We start from the raw sequence: 19,009 nt of genomic DNA on the forward strand, positions 1-19,009 counted from the left end.
GTGTTGTTCTAGTATATTATTAATTGCTAATTTTTTTCAGTATTAAAAAACAAATAAGTACCTTATTATTTAAAATTAATAAAAGATTTATAATAGATAATTAAATATTTATTTATATCTTCGAAAAGTTTAATTTTTGTTAAGACCACTTTATTTTCAATACCGGAATTTCTCCGATTGCTATCATCGAAATTATTTAATCAAACATATAATAAATTATTAAATAATTGTATTACTCAATTAAACATAGCTTTAATTAAACATTTCATCGAATTTCTCGTAAAACAAGACTTAAACCTGCCGGAAAAAATATGTCATTAAAAATTGATAAAGATGAAAAACTTTAAAGACAGATGTATAATCTGTACTGAACTGTAATTTACAAGAAAATTGAAAGGCGTAAGGAACGACTTTTTCCGGATCGTACTCACATAGGTCTCGTAATAGTGGCCTATGGAGAACTTAAGAGCCATCCTCGATTCGCTAAAATCTGTCTGTCCTATCCTGTCACTTTTTCCTTGCTTATTCCTGATGAGACACCCGCGCTTCTCTTCCGCCATGCAACGTTCACGGACGGCGAGGAACTTCTCCCCTGTGCGGATCGGTCCGATGTAATTAATTTGGCTGTGATTAACGAAGACTAGATCCGGAGATGGAAGAAAGAAAGAAAGAATGAGAGAGGAAAAGAGAAGAGAACGCGCGTATACGCGTTATACGACTTAAATTAGCAACCTATAGCGCGAAAGGTTAGTTAATCGCTTCGTTCTAGTGACTCACTTTATCTTAATTTATACGATCATTAGGACATATCGCCGAAATGCGCGACATTGGGAATTAGCGACAATTCATTATGAATCACCGACTAATTATATGCTGCGGATGTAAAAAAGATCTAAGAGATCTTATTCTCTCAAATAATTTCGTATTCTATGAATTTATGGCAATTATTGACATATGCAGCATATATATATATATATTTTTTTATTATAAAATAGAAAAAAACATTAAAACATAAAATATTATGTAGATAAAAAATAATAATGTACAAAAATAATAGCATGTCTATTCTAAAGAAATTCCCTAAGAAGGATTGTTGTGATCATTGTAAATAACTCAAGTTGTCTGTGAATATGAATGTCACAGTGCGAATATTGCGTGAACAATTCGGCATTGCTATATATATCTATAAATAATTATAAAATCTAAATCGGAATGCAGATTTCTTTGTTTCACAAGTATTCCTGAGTGATCGCACGGCTGATGACCAATCGTCGTATTTCATTGGTACCCCCACCGATATCGTAAAGCTTTGCGTCTCGTAATAATCTCCCCGTCACATAATCATTGATGTATCCATTACCGCCTGTCAAACGAGTAAAAAAAATAAGAAGATAAGTAAATATATCGACCTAACTAAATTTTATTAAACATTGAAAAATTTCTATTTTTTATACTTATTTTTAGCACAAAATCTAGTTTCATAGCTTTTACTGTTTTTTTTTTGCATTTGTTAAATGATTTACCAAGTATCTGCATGGCATTCATGGTTGCTTTCACAGCATTCTCGGTACAAAATAACAACACTGCGGCGCAATCCTTACGATTTGTGTGACCAGCGTCGCAAGATCTCGCGACAGAGTACAAGTAAGTCCTGCTCGCGGTTAAAGTCATATACATGTCCGCAATCTTTGCCTGAAGCATGATTATGGTGCCAAATAATATTAATTAGGATTGTAATAATTTTCTTAACAAAGATAGAGCGAGTGATCTTACCTGTATCAATTGAAATTGTGCGAGATACTGATCGAATTGCTTTCTCGAATGAGCGTATTCAAAAGCGATGTCGCAAGAAGCTTGTAGAATTCTAGAAGTTGCATTCTTATTGCATATCTTCTGATAAACACTTGTTTATGATCAAAATAAAAGTGTAAACATTTATCTATTAATAGCCTCAAAACGTAAAAATAAGTTTTTAATGATAAAATTCCCAAGATCTGCCATACCCTTTTTTGTGAAATATACATACATTCTATATGTATATACGTTATATAAGTATACACAATTCGCATATCAAATATTAAAAAATATAATTCTTATTTTACCGATTATAAAAAATGCATCCAATAACTATTTCAAAGTCTACATACTTTAATATGCAAAGTACTCGTGAAAAAAACGAGAAGTAGATTTTTAAGCCAAATTTTGTATTATATCTTTCATCATTTTTTAAATACTTACCCTACAGGTCCAGCGGCCAATATTAATCGTTCTAAATCCAATCCGCTGAGGAGCACGTAAACGCCCTTATTAACTTCTCCTAGAACGTTGGCGGCTGTAATTTTCACAACGATAATCGATAACATAATATAATGATATATTGTGTATCATTAAAATATCTATATCCACATCTCGCATCTCTCGCTCGAACTCCTACTTACCCGGAATTTTACAATCCTCGAAAATCAATTCGCATGTGTTGGAACCGCGCATTCCTAGCTTGTCCAACTTTTGCGCCGTACTAAATCCTTCTGTAGCACTTTCGACAATGAAAGCGGTGATACCGTGTTGCGGTTTGTCCGCATTCGGGTTGGTTTTCGCGTAGACGATCAAGGTGTCCGCGTCCGGGCCATTGGTGATCCAAAATTTATTGCCGTTCAGCACATAATAATCGCTTTTCTTCTCAGCTCGTAGTTTCATAGAGATCACATCGGATCCGGACCCCGGTTCCGACATCGCCAACGCGCCAATATGCTCACCGCTGCATAGCTGAAAAATTTCACGCAATATTTAATAATATATAAATATATCAAATAATATATGAATATACCAATGATATATTTATATTATTGATCATATAATTGTGCGTGAGCTAAATCGACGCGAGTCTAATTCTACAGATAAAGATATTGGCACACTTCTTGATTCGCGTTAGAGCTTTCATTTGTAATAATTTTTATAAAATTTTTCTGTTAATTATATAATTATATTTTTGCAAAATTTATTTATATTACCAGGATATTTATATATATACCGAAATATCTTTTACGTAAAAATTATTTTTTTATAATATTATACAACATTCACATGCATATACACACGCTTTGTATCGAAATGAGTTTTACCTTAGGCAAGTATTTGTGCTTCTGTTCCTCCGTGCCGTTTCTGTGAATTTGATTAACGCAAAGATTCGAATGCGCACCATAACTGAGTCCAATAGCAGCCGATACTCTACTCAATTCTTCCAAAATAATTACGTGATCGAGATACGTGCCGCCTGTACCGCCGTACTCCGGTTTCACCGTGATGCCCAAGAAGCCCAATTTCCCCAACTCTCTCCAGAATGCCTACATTCGTATCATTTTTAAATAATTAGAGTATTAGAGTATAAAATTAGTAGAGAGATTTTCGATTTTACATAAAATTTAATTTGCGCATGTTGCAATTTGCGATTTATTAATTATTATTTAGATTTTCTTAATTTTTCATGCAAGAGAGTTTTTTTTCTTACCCTCAATTCATCGAAATTATTTTTTTTGTCAATCTCGGCGGCTTTAGGCGCCAATTCCTTTTGCGCGAAATTGAAAACGAGTGAGCGAAGCTGGAAAAAGAATTACGATTATTTTATTATATTATATTATATATTATGTTCTGTGTAAATATAATTTACATACAAGAATATTAAAACAAATTTCGTCGATTTTCCTTAATTTAAAATAAAAAAAAAAACACAAGCCGACAAGTATTCCCGATGAGAGAACACGTACTGACGTAGATTGTAAGTGCGTTCTGCTTGAGGCTATTTTCGCTTCGAAACGCAAGAGTCTACGTTTTCTGGTGTGCTCCGCTTGACGCTATTTTCACATCGAAACACAACATTCTTTATTCTGATTGGTCCATCAAACACTTCAATCTTTAAAGCGAAAAAATAGTATCAAACAGAACGCACCCTTAATTGGTCCATAAAACACTTCGAAACGAAAATGCGTCAAACGGAATGCACTTCAAAACGAAGAACCTGCGGTTAATAACGGATCTAACTGAACCGGCTGTATTAGTTCAGAGTTTATCTTTCTCCTTCCAATGAGGAGAGAAAAAGATAAACTCTAGTGCAGTCAGTTCACCTATAAAGAACAGATCTAACACGTGATCTAAATATCTTATAAGTATCAAAATATCGCGATATAAACAAATACCAATAAATTATAAAGAGAATGACATATGACATATTTACTGCTTTTTTTGCATGCACATATATTTTATAATATACAAAAGTATACAAATTTTCGTCTGGAACGATCGCATTGCGTGATGAAATGACACAGCATATATGTGAAAAATGCATGGAAGATTTCTTTTGCTAACCTCTCTCTGTTCATTGTTCAATCCGAAGATACTCTCGTCAATCTTGCAATAGCTTGACGCATAATTCACATTCACGATTTTATTAACGTGATTCGCGAAGTTCGCCGCATGTCGCAAAACGGCGAAACCACGTGCCGAGATCATTTTATCTCTTTTTGATCGATTAGGAGTGTTTCAAATCGATAATAATTACTTTTCCACAACGTATATATATATGTTAATCGATTGGAAATATCTCGATTGTTGTAATCTATTTGCTAGAAAATATTACACTGCTTGTAGAAATTGGACAAAAGACGACAAATATTCGAGCGTTATCAGCGTTGAAATAATTTCAATAAAATGAATAAAAATCAAATGAGTTACAGCGAACACGTTATGAAAATTCTATACTAAAGCTGTATGATGATAAGACCGACAAAATATGATAATCAGACTGAAATGAACTAGTTATGCAATAACATTCCGATATCGCTCGAATATAAATACCGTTAGAAATTTTCATAGAGATCGAGCATTGATGGAATCTTTATATACATAAAAATCGCCGCCTGGCTGAAATTAATACCTTCTATTTATTTGTCAATAGCCGGAGGAGAAGCAATATCGACGTCCTTATCTGAAATATAATTGCATAAAAGCTGTACAAATAAATTATCGGATTATGAATTCAAAATTAATGTTGAATTGCAATGGTCTTTGAGATTATATCTGTTTCGTCATAATAATATATTAATTATATTTTTTACCTCATGTAATAAAAAATGTAGAGAAGGTAAGAGTAACGTTAATGGTTGTTAATGCGTGTATGATCAAATATGATCTTTTTAAACGTTATTTTTCCGACCTGACTTGACCTATAGGACCTATACGAAGCGCACCACGTGACTGCTTTGACAAAATCATGCTTAAATGAAAGACGCTTTTGATGTACGGCACTCTTAGTGCCGATCTACAATAGGTGGTTTAAGTCCTAAGTCTTAAGAAATTGACTAATCACAGTCGAGTATTATTTTCCTCCTTGATTGTGATTGGTCAATTTCTTAAAGCTTAGGGCTTAAATCACCTATTGTAGACCGGCACTTAAGGTCTATATAAATTTTTTCTCATACTAAATAGACTAGCTATTAAGCACGTATATTAATATTACACATGCAATAATAGAATTTATTAATTTTCTGAAACAGTTTTTATTTTTTTCCCTTAATAAGTCTGATACTATATATCTCGGTAAATCATGTGCACGCTACTAAGAGTCAGCTGATCTTACGCCATTACGATGCCAGGATACTCACGCTAGCAACATGCAACCGTAACGGAGGGGATACACACATAAGCGAAAACCGTGTACATGTAATGCGCAGAGCGTGTGCGTATCCCCTCCACTACAGTTGCATGTTGCTAGCGTGGGTATTCTGGCATCAGATTACGCCTGTACGAAAATTCGGCGTAAGAGGATCCCGGACCGTCCTGTTTTACCGGCCATAATAATTTACTTTGCAGACCGAAATTTTTTTATTGGTTAATTTTTTTATGGAAATAAGAAATCCTTTTCCACGATTAAAGTATATACATCAACAAAGTGGGAACCTTGCGCTTTTACGTTAAAAACGAAGAAAATCTAAAAAATTACAGTTTTTTACCGGCTTTTTGCGTCAGGTCGTAACCATATTTGCTTAATATAAAAGTTTTGCAGTTTGTATGTACAAAATAAGATAGGTTCCCACTCGGAAATGCATGAAAGAATATAATTAACACGTGCGTTCCCGTTCGCAGGCGGCAATGAGCTCTGTTAAGCCCGTATCAGACTACGCATTGAAAATTGAAGATTGAAGATTAAAGATTGGAATTTGACTAATCAGAACAAAAGGGACTAAAATTTCTTTGTCCTGATTGGTCAAATTTCAATCTTCAATCTTAATATATAATTATTATGGTCGGTAAAACAGGACGGTCCGGCATCCTCTTAATAACACTGGCGAACTTGGTATTTAGCATTAGTCTTCTTCTTCGTAAAAGGGTTAGCACCGACGTATACGGTCATTAACTGGTAAAGATATATGTAAGTTCCTCGAAAAAGATTAAATGAAATCCTCTTTAGAAGAAGTAAAAATCCAAAAATAAAGTCCAAACAAAGGACACACACGTAAAGCTCGAATCACACTAGCGGCTCGCGGCTGCAGAGCGCGCGCGTAGCTTGTGTTGTTCTAGTATATTATTAATTGCTAATTTTTTTCAGTATTAAAAAACAAATAAGTACCTTATTATTTAAAATTAATAAAAGATTTATAATAGATAATTAAATATTTATTTATATCTTCGAAAAGTTTAATTTTTGTTAAGACCACTTTATTTTCAATACCGGAATTTCTCCGATTGCTATCATCGAAATTATTTAATCAAACATATAATAAATTATTAAATAATTGTATTACTCAATTAAACATAGCTTTAATTAAACATTTCATCGAATTTCTCGTAAAACAAGACTTAAACCTGCCGGAAAAAATATGTCATTAAAAATTGATAATGATGAAAAACTTTAAAGACAGATGTATAATCTGTACTGAACTGTAATTTACAAGAAAATTGAAAGGCGTAAGGAACGACTTTTTCCGGATCGTACTCACATAGGTCTCGTAATAGTGGCCTATGGAGAACTTAAGGGCCATCCTCGATTCGCTAAAATCTGTCTGTCCTATCCTGTCACTTTTTCCTCGCTTATTCCTGATGAGACACCCGCGCTTCTCTTCCGCCATGCAACGTTCACGGACGTTCTCACTTCCTTCAACACTTTTCAGCCTGCTATTCCCCTTCCATTTATATATGTTCTAAGCGTGTAACAGAGCTCAATGAAATTGATGTTAGTAACATCTCCAGAGAAGAAAAAACAGTCATGTGTGACCACGTGCACGACACATTGTGATATATTGGATTGAAAAAGAAAGTGAACTCTCCTATCGAAAAGTATTGATTTTTAACATTACAAGACTTTTATAACTGATAAAAATGGAACAAACAAATGAAATAAAAGTAAGTACAGAATATGGTATTTTTCGTCGGCAATTCTTTTTGAAACTTGTATGCTTAATACATTCTTTTGAAAGTTGCATGCTTAGTAAAAAGTTGAATTTATTTAAAAGAAATTTTGTTTTTTATCCCGTATTTTTTTCTTTTTTTTAATATACGATTATTTTATGGAAGACAAAATATATATGTGAATTTACTAAGATAGCATAAATCGTATTATATATTTACTTGAAATAACTATTTTTTATTTTTTTTACACACACACACACATGCTGTCAAATTATAGATAAATTTTATCTAGTGAATTATATATTTATTTTATATTACAGAACAAAGGGAAGTTAGTGGAAGCTTTTCTGAAAGGCAAAGGTTTGGTGAAACAGCATATAGATTCTTATAATTATTTCATTAATCAAGAAATAAAAAATATTGTCAAAGCAAATGAAAAAGTTTTATCCGATGAAGATCCACATTTTTACGTAAAGTAAGAAATTGTCATATATATTTTTATAAAAAATGCAATTGTACAATTATTGGTTTAACAATATTTTTGTTTTCACTTCAGATATTTAAGTATAAAAGTTGGTTCACCTGATATTGATGATGGTTCAAATGTAATGCGACCAACTACACCACACGAATGCCGTTTAAGAGATCTAAATTATTCCGCGCCAATCTTAGTAGATATTGAACATATAAGAAATAATCAGCGGATAAGAAACACAAACATGGTAATTGGAAGGTAAGAGCAATGAATAGAAAATAAAAGACACAGAGAACACTTGATGTAAAGAAACGTAATATGATCATAAATTTTCTTTGCAGAATGCCAATAATGTTGCGCAGTTCAAATTGTGTATTAACTAATAAATCTCATTACGAATTGGCAAAACTAAATGAATGTCCACATGATCCTGGTGGTTATTTTATTATAAATGGTCAAGAAAAAGTTATATTAATACAAGAACAAATGGTTAGAAATAGAATTATTGTGGAAGAAGATGGCAAAGAAGTTATTGCATCATGCAACAGTTTTACACATGAAAAAAAGACTAAGACAAGTGTTGTGGGTAAAGGTGGCAAATATTATATAAGAAACAATATGTTCCAAGATGATATACTGATTACTGTTATTTTCAAAGCTATGGGAATAGTAAGTGATACAGATATCATACAGATGGTTGGAGAAAAAGAAAAATATTTGGACAAGTTTATAGCCAGTATAGAGAATTGCCAAGACTTAGGTATCTTTTCAGAAAAACAAGCATTAAAATATCTCAATAATAAACGCAAACAGACGAGATTTCATGTTGCAAAGTCTAATGTTACTGATGAAATGAAAGATTCGTTAGCAACAAATGTGTTGTCTCATGTACCTGTCATAGATTTCAACTTCAGAACAAAAGCACTGCATCTTGCCTTGATGATTAGAAGAGTTATAGATGCACAGTTTGATAACAAACTAATTGACAACAAGGATTATTATGGTAATAAACGCCTGGAACTAGCTGGTTCTCTTCTCGCTCTAATGTTTGAGGATTTATTCAAAAGATTTAATTGGGAGCTCAAGATGATTGCCGATAAGAATATTCCCAAGATCAAAGCAGCACCATTCGATATAACAAAATATATAAGAAAAGATATGATTACCAATGGACTGGCTTTTGCCATATCATCAGGAAATTGGACAATCAAGAGATTTAGGATGGAAAGACATGGTGTTACACAAGTGTTGTCGCGATTGTCGTACATTTCAGCGCTTGGCATGATGACGAGAGTGCAATCTCAGTTTGAAAAGACTAGGAAAATCTCCGGTCCGCGATCGTTGCATGGTTCACAATGGGGAATGTTATGTCCAAACGACACGCCTGAAGGTGAAGCGTGCGGCTTGGTGAAGAATTTAGCATTGATGGCTCATATTACCACAGAGATGCCAGAAGAACCGTTTGTGAGATTGATGCATAATCTCGGCGTGCAAAATATTTATACTTGTGTCGGAGGAGAGCTAATAAAAAAAGGCATATATGTAGTTTTTGTGAATGGTAATATGGCAGGCATCGTGAAAGAGTCCCAAGTATCGAGACTGACGCACCAGTTCAGGTTGTTACGCAGGATGAGATTCATAGATTGTTTTGTGTCAATATCTGTGCAAAATCGACATAAGTGTGTTCAAGTCAGTTGCGACGGCGGTCGATTGTGCAGACCACTCATCATCGTCAAAGACGGCAAACCGCTTATTGGACAGAAACACATGAAGTATCTCGAGATAAATCTTTGGACCTTCAATGACTTTGTTCATGCTGGTATAAACAATTAAAAATAAATACAATATATACTTTATTTTTATTTTATCTTATATATTGTATTATTATGTTTATTGTGTTTAGGATTGATTGAGTACCTAGACGTAAACGAAGAAAATGACAGTTTGATTGCGTGTAAGGAATCCGAGATTATTCCTCAAACAACGCATTTAGAAATCGCAGAATTTACAATTTTGGGAGTGTGCGCCGGCTTAGTACCATATCCGAATCATAATCAAAGTCCAAGAAACACTTATCAATGCGCTATGGGTAAACAGGCTATAGGAGCCATAGGATACAATCAACGCAATCGCATCGACACATTGATGTATAATCTGGTAAATCCGCAAAGACCTATAGTGAAAACGCGACAAATAGAGTTAATCAATTTCGATAAATTACCTGCTGGTGAAAATGCTATCGTGGCTGTGATGTCGTTTAGCGGATATGATATCGAAGATGCACTTATTTTAAACAAAGCCTCTGTCGATAGAGGATACGGAAGGTGTCTGGTATACCGAAACTCGAAATGTATAATAAAAAACCATCCCAATCAAGCGAGCGATATAATTTTAGGACAATCGATAGACGCCACTACTAAAAAACCTATATGGAAACATGATATTCTTGAGAACGATGGAATTGCAGCAACTGGTGAAATGGTGGAAAATAAAAAAGTGTATATCTCTTGTATTTGAATGACATTGTAAGTAATTTTTTGTTCTCTACTACGATTGATATTATATTGTTACAGGTGATGGTAAATAAAGCGGTGTCGACGCGCACTGGGAATATCGGTCCATCGAGGTCTGACAATTTTCAAACGCAACCGGAATATCGCAATGCGGAAATTTCGTACAAAGGTTCGGTCCCGGCATATATAGAGAAAGTTATGGTATCTAGTAATGCCGAAAATGCCTTCTTAATAAAATTGTTATTGAGACAAACTCGGAGACCTGAGATTGGCGATAAATTTAGTAGTCGCCATGGACAGAAAGGTGTCGTAGGTAAGATTATTTTGTTACATATATTTTCGTGTTGAATTTATCATACATTCTATGAAATATTATAATTTCTGATAATAATATTTATTCAGGTTTAATTGTGGATCAAGAAGATCTGCCATTTAACGATTATGGTATATGTCCTGATGTGATTATGAATCCACATGGTTTCCCATCTAGAATGACAGTTGGGAAATTGATAGAGGTATTAGCTGGCAAAACGGGCGTTGTGAATGGGACATTCCAAGATGCAACAGGTACATTTTGTAAAAAGATAATGATTGAACTATGTATGATATATAATGTTTAATCTTGTTAATTTTTATTTGCAGCATTCGAGGGCGCTAAAATAGAGGATCTTTGTGAAGAATTAGCAAAAAATAATTATAATTACCTAGGTAAAGATTTATTTTATAGCGGCACGACTGGACAGCCGATAACGGGATACATTTTTTCTGGAATAGTAAGTTTTTCTTTCTAGAATAAAGTAATCACTGTAGTTTAGTTGACAATTCTCTATTCTTTACGACTTTAATTAAAATGGTAATGCCTTTGTATAATTGTATTAAAGTTTCCAAATTGTTTTTCATTTTCCAATCAGAATATCTGATTAGATTACCTTCAATAATTAATTCCAATTAATTAATTAGAAATAAGAATTTTTGTTTAATATCTTTTCTAAAATACTATTTCAATTGTAATGTGTAGGTTTATTATCAGAAATTGAAACATATGGTGCAAGACAAGATACATGCTCGTGCCAGGGGGCCGAAGGTCATTCTAACTCGCCAGCCGACAGAAGGACGTTCCAAAGACGGTGGTCTACGTCTGGGTGAAATGGAACGCGATTGCTTGATCGGTTATGGGGCCAGCATGTTGTTGGTAGAGAGGCTCATGTTATCGAGCGACGCATTTCAAGTCGATATTTGTAACAAGTGTGGTTTGATGGGATATAACGGTTGGTGCCAAAGATGCAGTTCCAGTTCCTCCATTTCTACGATCACGATGCCTTACGCTTGTAAATTACTATTCCAAGAATTACAATGTATGAACATATTACCTCGTTTAACATTGAAGGATTATTGCGACTGATTGTTTGCTCTCAGAGTATATATCAATAACTTCAAAACAATTTGTGTTAATGCGCAGATAATGAGTTTCCAAAATTTAAAATTTATTTAACATATAGAAACTTATTTGTTACATAATTATCATATATAACACTTGAATAAATTACATGCTTTCTTTGGAAGACATATATATTGGTCTTTGGAGTTTCATTAAAATAAAAATCTTTATATTATTATAAATGCAACATCTTTCTCGCGGTAGTATTGTAAGTAGATTTAACAAGTGTTCAATTATTTAAATAGTAAAGAAATTTTACATTGTGTAAATAATATGTATGTACAATGATTTGATCATATTTTTTTTTTTCTGGTAATTGAAATACATTTAAGCGTTTTCTATTATTTTTGTTATAATAATTCCGCAAATAGACGAATTTCTGGATTTTCAATATTATTTTTACTTTGTATAAGTTGTAATTCGATTTTTCTAGCATGTTGCGCTTGAGTGTCTGCATATACTGTAAATAATGGTTTGTATAATAACAATATTGAGATATGTCTTATTGTAAAAATATCATTTACCTTTAGAATATTCATAAGTATTAAGTAACACGCTGTATAGAGAATTTATAGTTTTCTCCATCGTGGTTTTCATGTCACTTTGCAAATACAAGTGAGCAAGGAATAATGCAGCAAAAAGATCTCCAGAACCCGTAAAGGTTGCTGGTATTTTAGGAATGTCTACTTTCAATAATACATTATCTACGAAAAAAATCATAGAAATTAATGTTTGTTATAATCATCTGAGAAGTTAACCATTATCTTGTAACGCAATACCTTTTTCAGTGCTGACTACTGCCGTCAACTTATTGTTAAGCTCAGATGATGACAGAGCTACAGTTTTTGGTCCAATTTGATGCAATTTTTTAATTGCATTTTGCAATTCAGTCATACTAGTAATTTTTTCATCTGTCAGTAATCTGAGAAAACAAAGATACAATTGTAAAGAAGATATATTAATTTCTAAGAAATTTTAATGATATATCATATTGTGATAGGAATTAACGAGATAGCCACATATTGTATTAATATCATATGTACTCTAATTCAAACTGATTTGGAGTAAGCACATCCGCTAATGGAAGTATCTCCTTTTTGTAAATTTCCTTCAGTGCCTCTGGGACATACATCTTTCCATTATCACCCATAACAGGATCACAAACATAAATAAGATTTGGATTTTTACATTTCAATGTTGTGACCAACAATGCTACCCTTTTTAAAAAAGAAGCTGAACCAATGTATCCGGTCAGTAAATGCGTATAATTATCCAAGTTATTTTGAGCTAAGCCATCAACAAGATTGTCTAAAATAATTATTCTTGAGAAATAGTTAATCGTCCTTTTCTTAGTGATCATTATTATATATTTCTCTCTTTGATCTTACCTAGATCTTTATCATTGAGTATCTGTCCTTTAAATGCTTTATAGCCAGTATGATTGGATAATTGTACAGAGTTAATTGCATCAACTTCAAAGCCTAATAGCTAATGAAAAATTAATTTCTCAATTTATTTATATTTCATCAAAATGTGAAAAATTAAGATCGGTTCTTGTTGCGTAAAAAGGATTCAAAGTGTTAATCAAAGAACAAATAGAACCGCAACTTTCTAATTTTTCTACAGTATTCACCTGCAACGGGAAAGTAGCGCTTTTGTTGCCAACGTATCCTGACACTACATGACTCTGGATCGAAAGAATCCGTGGTGTTTTCTCGGAACACATGGTTTTGATCATCTGATATATTGTACTTCTCCAACACCTTTGACACACTTGTCGATTATCTAAGTTCCTAATCGACTTACATAATTCACTGTTATCAGTATAGTAATCTGTTGATAGCGTACCCTAAGTTCTATGAAATAATTTTTGATCTTTTTTATATATTTTTTATATCTTCTTTCACTTCTCTTTCTTAATTGAAAAAGCAAAAGCTTATATTCGTTTTGTTTTACGAGGAAATTTCATACAAATCTTATTAATAAGTTATATAGATAATATAACAAATTTTTCTGGCTTAGAATGTTCATATTTTTTTAATGTGACGATTTTTTTAAATATATATTATATTTCTCTAATTTTTTTTATTTGAGATTATTAGATTAATTTAGGCCATATTTAACTCATTTTGTATGTATATATTTTACAGTATTTTATCATTATAATTCGCTGCACATTAAATCGATTAAATTGTATCAAGCGACGCGACGCCAAGTATATATAAAAATTCGTTCCATTACATATTTTCTAAATAAACTGAAATATTTGAATAAAATTGGCGATGCAGGTATGTACAATTTTTACCTTGCATCAACATTCCGTCGACCTCGACAATCGACTCTTAATCTTTTTTCATGTCTATGGTCGGGATACATGGTGATCATCTAACCTAAATATGCCATACCTGATGCACCGGATATAGTTAACAATAACATCTTTTACTTTAGCGGTAATGTTATTTTTTCTTGTTTATGCAGAATATTAATATAATTTTCATTGAACCATCTCTTTCCCAGCGAATAAAACTTCGTCAAAATGTGCATGTAACGTGAGCTAAAATCGTTTCGCACGCGAATTAACGAGAAAAACTGACATTATTGAAAATTCTATTCTAAGATTCTCTAATTGACAATTATATAAATAATCATTTTACAGAATAATGACAATGCTGCAGTTTAGTGCGACGTTCTATACCGCAACTGCCAGACTAACGTCTCGTTCGTCCTGGCGTTTCACTGCACTCATAGCCAGTAACTCCAGCACAGCAGTAACTAGCGAGCATTCTGCTGCCTCTGCGAAGGTAAAGACACAATTCATGACGATTCAATCTTCTTTCATGGCATTCAATCTCTTATAACTGTTTGCATATACTTTAACATTTGATTCAATTTTTTGGCAGAAAAGATTATCAATGGTTTATGTTTAGGAAGACGATGCTACTAAATTCTCAGATATACAAAATAATATCCCACATAAAGAAGAGAAGCAAAAGTCCGAAAACACGGGAATCCAGATGAAGTATTATCTGCCGGGAAAAAGATGGTTTAGTGAAAATGACACAATATTTTCCAAACAATTTCAAGCTGCTAAGTCTATAAACGACTTGCTAGATCTGGCAATGTTGTCAAATTTGTCCATGACTAATGCATTGAAACTTATATCAAGCATAACTAATCAGATAAATAGTGGGAAATCGCAGATAGTTGATATTGAAGCTGATGAAAGATTTATTCATCTCAGAAAGATAGTTAAGTTCGGTAACAAGATAAAAACATCAAATGATGATCTCTCACAATACTCTCAGTTATCTACACCTGCAATGATTAAGGTAAATACAATATTTATATTATTGCTAAATATATATGCATTGATATATTCTTTTTATAAAGGTGATAGAGTCATTGAGAGAAAAAGGAAAGAGACATACACCGCTATTAAGGATGCTGTCATATAATATCGTTAAATACAACATAACATTAACTATGAAGCAAAGTGCAAATCTGTTATATAGCATGGCTGTATTAAATTTTCCAGATAAGGTATACATATATCTATCTATTATATCAATGTATTGAAAAAAATATATATTAATTTTTTATGATGAATGGTATAATAGATCCTGTTGGAGAAAATTGCATCTGACTTATTGGAATGTATACCAAAAAGTACCAATGCTGTTACAAATACATCCATAATAACATCGCTTGGATTTCTGCGTTATAAAAATGAGGATGTACTCAATGCGTTCTGTAACACATTGTTCAAGAAATCAATCAATTATAAATTTCAGGATTATTCGTCGATACTACAAACATTTGCAGCTTTGCAGTTTAAATCAGAAAGTGCAAGCTCGTTTATCAAGGTACATGAGAATTTCATGTTGTTTCCATTTTTATATATTCTCTTTAGCTGTAAGAAAAGTATATTATTTTTATGACTAGAATTTCGCGGAACAATCTGATCCATTTCATATGTCTTCGGCCGAATGGTTGGATATTGTTTGGTCCTTAGCGGTTTTAGATGATGTACGGCCGCGACATGTGGAATTTGTACTGGACCCTACATTTATGGAAAGATTAATCGGTTTGTATCTATTATTGAATCATATAATTGATTTATTACCATTTAAATATATTAATAATATTTGTTACTATGGCTTTTGTATAGGCTCTTCTAAATTAAATATTTCAAAGAAACTAAAATTATTAAATATCAATGCTGTTGCACAGTTTGTGCTGAAAGATTATAAAGGTAAACATTATATGTATTAATTCATATGTACTAATATGCCTTTAACAATTCTATATGTTATTCTATTATCATTCTAAATTACAGGACCCCTATTGAATAAAGATTCAGAAGTTTTTAATAATATACCTTTAGTTAGATCAAAAGAAAAGCAAATGTATATAGATGCATTATCGGAGACACTAACAAAACTATTACCATCCTCGTCTTATTTCAAAACAAATCTTAATACGAATATGGGTTTTTTACTAGGTAAATATTTTAACATAATAATAAGAATTCATAATGAATCAATGCATTATCTTGTTAATCTTGTCAACTGGAATAACTAAAAAAATTATGTTTTTTATTATTTGTAGATGCAGAGTATTGTATAAATGATCAGCATAAACTTATAAAAGTTGAAGATTGGAATGAACAATCTAAGAATGTAAGAAGGTATGTCACATATATTGCAAATAAAAAAAAAATTATTAATTTCATTTTCAAATATACATATTAATAATTGAAAATTATATTAATAGCTTTAAAGTATAATTTTTTTCAAAAAGTATAGAAATAATTTGTTAATAATTTCAATTATGAGATATTAACACAATCATGAATTCTATCATTCACTAATGATGAATGTAACCATTTTAGGATAGCAATAATGGTGCATGATTATCATGATTATTGCCGAGGACAGAATGATCTCATAGGATCGACATATTTATATACTAAATTATTAAAAGCCAGAGGATACAACCTTATAACAATTTCTTATGAAAATTTTAGTATACAGGACAAAATCGACAAACGGGTCAATTACTTGAAGCAATGTATGGATAGTGTACAGGAAATGAAATCTATATAGTGCAGTATTGGTCCTAGTCTAATAAAATCTAAATAAATATAAAAAATGTACATATTATCACTTTCATCATTTCGTATTTTCTGAAATTGGAAATTGATATTAAATGCCATTGTCCATTGTTGTTGTATTATGTTTTATCTTAAATATCAATATTGCATTGATACATTCAAAATCGAAAATACATCTTGTAAATATCTTTCAAATATCTAATATTTTCTCTTCATGTTGCTAGTCGTGCTTTATTTACACATTAAATAATATTTTATTTCAATTATTATTACAAATAAACTACCTTTTTACTGTTCATTTTTGTGTTCATAAAATTTATCATTGTGGTGGCTGCCAAGGTTCAATCTTTGGTCTTGTGGTACTGTAGGGCATATAAGCTTTATTGGTACCACTCATATTTGGTTGATGATCTAACATCCATTTATATTTTGGTCGAGATGGATCTTTATTTGGTGGTAAATCTGTTTTGTAATGTAGCCAACCAAACCATTCTGCTGGGACTTGCGAGCCGTCATAATTGAATCCAACTTTATCGGCATATATCACCCATCTATTACGACCTATAGAGAATATTGAATAAATATAATATGCAAAATTGAAATATATCATCTTTATATATATATATATATATATATATATATATATATATGAAAATTCTCATATATATATATATATATATATATATATATATATATATATATATATATATATATATATATATATATATATATATATATATATATATATATATATATATATATATATATATATATATATATATATATATATATATATATATATATATATATATATATATATATATATATAATATAATATGCAAAATTGAAATATATCATCTTTATATATATATATATATATATATGAAAATTCTCATAAAATGATATAGTATCATACATTATTCTATATAAATGAAGTTTCATTGTAGCACTATGATAAACCAGCATGTATCTACAACAAACTCACCTACAAAATACATATTATTCTCATAATATCGATTTCCATATTTATCTTCTCCAATTAAAATACCAGTTTTCAGATCATCCGTCCTAATCACGCAAATCACTTTGAAATAATTGTACTTAATCACTAAGAATATTAAATTAACATATTCATTTCTTTATATAATAAAAAATAATTTTTGTTTTCTACAAATGAAAATTATGATACATCTTAAAGTTATAATCAGAGTCAAATGTAGAGTAGATTACACAATACTTATATGTAATTCAAAGTAGTCAACACACAATATTGTAAAATGTCTATTGTATTGTCAAAATAATATAACGTAATAATAACCTGAATAGTGTTTTTACGGAACCGAAAATTCCACCATTTCCGCGTATAATACGAAATAACGTGGCAACTTTATCTAATCCTAATAATTTTGCCATATTTATATATATATATATATTTCTGCGATTGAAGCGCGTGAAGTCGGTGAAAAGTCATTCACCAGTGTCGTCAATATTAAAGCACAGTTAAGCCGGTATCAGACTATGCATTGAGATTGAAATTTGACCAATCAGGACAAGGAAATTTTAGTTCCTTTTATCCCGATTGGTCAAATTTCAATCTTCATTACGTAGTCTGAGGGTGCAAACCTTAGAACATATATAAATGGAAGGGGAATAGCAGGCTGAAAAGTGTCGGAAGGAAGTGAGAAAGAAATCGTAGTTGCCTCTCTCTTGTGAGTAACTCTGCTCAAAAGTGCGCATGCACGGCCATGTGTGTGTACACAAAAACTATGAATACCGGCCTATGTCTATGGTGCAAACCCATGCAGCGGAATAGCGTAACGCGGAACGACAGCATGACCAATCGCGAGCGTTCTGCAGTTTTCGCTACGCTCACGATTGGTCCACTCTTGTTCGCGTTAAGCTTTTCCGCTGCCATGGGTTCGCACCCTGATACAGGCTTTAGAGACCCTATAAAGCCCGTATCAGACTACGCATTGAAGATTGAGATTGAAGATCGAAGATTGAAATTTGACCAATCAGGACAAAGAAATTTTAGTCCCTTTTGTCCTGATTGGTCAAATTTCAATCTT

The 19,009-nt window shown here is 31.9% G+C and overlaps 6 protein-coding genes across 12 annotated transcripts in view; 2 read left to right on the forward strand and 4 right to left on the reverse strand.

Moving 5' to 3' along the window:
• LOC115235574 (isovaleryl-CoA dehydrogenase, mitochondrial) overlaps positions 1-473 on the reverse strand; it is an 11,382-nt gene extending 10,909 nt beyond the window's left edge. Inside the window, exon 1 of the mRNA XM_029807465.1 lies at positions 432-473. Coding sequence (XP_029663325.1) covers positions 432-473 — 42 coding nt within the window. The remainder of the gene's footprint in view (positions 1-431) is intronic.
• Positions 474-1,041: 568 nt separating this feature from the next.
• Positions 1,042-5,252, reverse strand: LOC115235573 (isovaleryl-CoA dehydrogenase, mitochondrial-like). 3 transcript variants are annotated; one of them, XM_029807463.1, is made up of 10 exons: positions 5,112-5,252; positions 4,931-4,981; positions 4,363-4,619; positions 3,509-3,598; positions 3,123-3,344; positions 2,439-2,766; positions 2,239-2,332; positions 1,774-1,864; positions 1,524-1,692; positions 1,042-1,363 (listed from the first exon to the last, which is right to left on the reverse strand). In XM_029807463.1, exons 3-10 carry the CDS (start codon positions 4,504-4,506, stop codon positions 1,230-1,232), a joined length of 1,272 nt encoding a protein of 423 aa, XP_029663323.1. In that variant the 5' UTR covers positions 4,507-4,619; positions 4,931-4,981; positions 5,112-5,252; the 3' UTR covers positions 1,042-1,229. The 3 variants fall into 3 exon arrangements, with proteins under 3 accessions (XP_029663323.1, XP_029663321.1, XP_029663322.1); XM_029807461.1 differs by having other exon boundaries at positions 1,774-1,903; XM_029807462.1 differs by having other exon boundaries at positions 1,774-1,903; positions 4,363-4,981; positions 5,112-5,239.
• A 1,916-nt stretch (positions 5,253-7,168) lies between these two features.
• Positions 7,169-12,135, forward strand: LOC115235555 (DNA-directed RNA polymerase III subunit RPC2). The gene is made up of 9 exons (XM_029807419.1): positions 7,169-7,395; positions 7,722-7,876; positions 7,958-8,134; positions 8,218-9,695; positions 9,780-10,372; positions 10,450-10,702; positions 10,792-10,956; positions 11,032-11,162; positions 11,408-12,135. The coding sequence occupies exons 1-9, from the start codon at positions 7,372-7,374 to the stop codon at positions 11,789-11,791; spliced, it is 3,360 nt and encodes a 1,119-aa protein (XP_029663279.1). The 5' UTR covers positions 7,169-7,371; the 3' UTR covers positions 11,792-12,135.
• On the reverse strand, positions 11,393-13,827 carry LOC115235557 (pyridoxal kinase). Of its 2 annotated transcripts, none has more exons than XM_029807426.1 (6): positions 13,461-13,827; positions 13,216-13,315; positions 12,871-13,135; positions 12,607-12,749; positions 12,352-12,531; positions 11,393-11,725 (listed from the first exon to the last, which is right to left on the reverse strand). In XM_029807426.1, the coding sequence occupies exons 1-6, from the start codon at positions 13,563-13,565 to the stop codon at positions 11,700-11,702; spliced, it is 819 nt and encodes a 272-aa protein (XP_029663286.1). In that variant the 5' UTR covers positions 13,566-13,827; the 3' UTR covers positions 11,393-11,699. The 2 variants fall into 2 exon arrangements, with proteins under 2 accessions (XP_029663286.1, XP_029663285.1); XM_029807425.1 differs by lacking the exon at positions 11,393-11,725 and adding an exon at positions 11,856-12,287 and having other exon boundaries at positions 13,461-13,826.
• Positions 13,828-14,097: 270 nt separating this feature from the next.
• LOC115235556 (FAST kinase domain-containing protein 4) lies at positions 14,098-17,049 on the forward strand. 4 transcript variants are annotated; one of them, XM_029807423.1, is made up of 10 exons: positions 14,098-14,115; positions 14,484-14,628; positions 14,755-15,156; positions 15,218-15,367; positions 15,445-15,690; positions 15,770-15,911; positions 15,996-16,079; positions 16,164-16,328; positions 16,436-16,514; positions 16,719-17,049. In XM_029807423.1, the coding sequence occupies exons 2-10, from the start codon at positions 14,488-14,490 to the stop codon at positions 16,930-16,932; spliced, it is 1,623 nt and encodes a 540-aa protein (XP_029663283.1). In that variant the 5' UTR covers positions 14,098-14,115; positions 14,484-14,487; the 3' UTR covers positions 16,933-17,049. The 4 variants fall into 4 exon arrangements, with proteins under 4 accessions (XP_029663283.1, XP_029663281.1, XP_029663282.1 ...); XM_029807421.1 differs by lacking the exon at positions 14,098-14,115 and adding an exon at positions 14,127-14,277; XM_029807422.1 differs by lacking the exon at positions 14,098-14,115 and adding an exon at positions 14,171-14,249.
• Positions 17,049-18,420, reverse strand: LOC115235558 (probable NADH dehydrogenase [ubiquinone] 1 alpha subcomplex subunit 12). The gene is made up of 3 exons (XM_029807427.1): positions 18,259-18,420; positions 17,926-18,008; positions 17,049-17,501 (listed from the first exon to the last, which is right to left on the reverse strand). The coding sequence occupies exons 1-3, from the start codon at positions 18,351-18,353 to the stop codon at positions 17,260-17,262; spliced, it is 420 nt and encodes a 139-aa protein (XP_029663287.1). The 5' UTR covers positions 18,354-18,420; the 3' UTR covers positions 17,049-17,259.
• Between the last annotated feature and the right edge of the window lie 589 nt (positions 18,421-19,009).

The sequence above is a fragment of the Formica exsecta genome, unplaced genomic scaffold (assembly GCF_003651465.1).
Source record: "Formica exsecta isolate Colony F162 unplaced genomic scaffold, ASM365146v1 scaffold227, whole genome shotgun sequence".
Lineage (NCBI taxonomy): Eukaryota > Metazoa > Arthropoda > Insecta > Hymenoptera > Formicidae > Formica > Formica exsecta.

What these genes read in the sequence shown, in the direction of transcription:
- LOC115235573 (XM_029807461.1), bottom strand. Translation starts at nt 4,506, where the DNA reads ATGATCTCGGCACGTGGTTTCGCCGTTTTGCGACATGCGGCGAACTTC. An exon ending in TGAACAATGAACAGAGAGAG is followed by an intron (nt 3,599 to 4,362) that starts GTTAGCAAAAGA and finishes TTCTTTTTCCAG; the next exon opens with CTTCGCTCACTCGTTTTCAA. An exon ending in CACAATTTCAATTGATACAG is followed by an intron (nt 1,693 to 1,773) that starts GTAAGATCACTC and finishes ATCATGCTTCAG; the next exon opens with GCAAAGATTGCGGACATGTA.
- LOC115235555 (XM_029807419.1), top strand. Translation starts at nt 7,372, where the DNA reads ATGGAACAAACAAATGAAATAAAA. An exon ending in GACATTCCAAGATGCAACAG is followed by an intron (nt 10,957 to 11,031) that starts GTACATTTTGTA and finishes TTTTATTTGCAG; the next exon opens with CATTCGAGGGCGCTAAAATA. An exon ending in GATACATTTTTTCTGGAATA is followed by an intron (nt 11,163 to 11,407) that starts GTAAGTTTTTCT and finishes TGTAATGTGTAG; the next exon opens with GTTTATTATCAGAAATTGAA.
- LOC115235557 (XM_029807425.1), bottom strand. Translation starts at nt 13,565, where the DNA reads ATGATCAAAACCATGTGTTCCGAGAAAACACCACGGATTCTTTCGATC. An exon ending in AGTAGTCAGCACTGAAAAAG is followed by an intron (nt 12,532 to 12,606) that starts GTATTGCGTTAC and finishes TTTTTTTCGTAG; the next exon opens with ATAATGTATTATTGAAAGTA. An exon ending in TACTTATGAATATTCTAAAG is followed by an intron (nt 12,288 to 12,351) that starts GTAAATGATATT and finishes CATTATTTACAG; the next exon opens with TATATGCAGACACTCAAGCG.
- LOC115235556 (XM_029807423.1), top strand. Translation starts at nt 14,488, where the DNA reads ATGACAATGCTGCAGTTTAGTGCGACGTTCTATACCGCAACTGCCAGA. An exon ending in CTACACCTGCAATGATTAAG is followed by an intron (nt 15,157 to 15,217) that starts GTAAATACAATA and finishes CTTTTTATAAAG; the next exon opens with GTGATAGAGTCATTGAGAGA. An exon ending in ATTTATGGAAAGATTAATCG is followed by an intron (nt 15,912 to 15,995) that starts GTTTGTATCTAT and finishes GCTTTTGTATAG; the next exon opens with GCTCTTCTAAATTAAATATT.
- LOC115235558 (XM_029807427.1), bottom strand. Translation starts at nt 18,353, where the DNA reads ATGGCAAAATTATTAGGATTAGATAAAGTTGCCACGTTATTTCGTATT. An exon ending in TCCGTAAAAACACTATTCAG is followed by an intron (nt 18,009 to 18,258) that starts GTTATTATTACG and finishes TTGCGTGATTAG; the next exon opens with GACGGATGATCTGAAAACTG. An exon ending in GAATAATATGTATTTTGTAG is followed by an intron (nt 17,502 to 17,925) that starts GTGAGTTTGTTG and finishes TATTCTCTATAG; the next exon opens with GTCGTAATAGATGGGTGATA.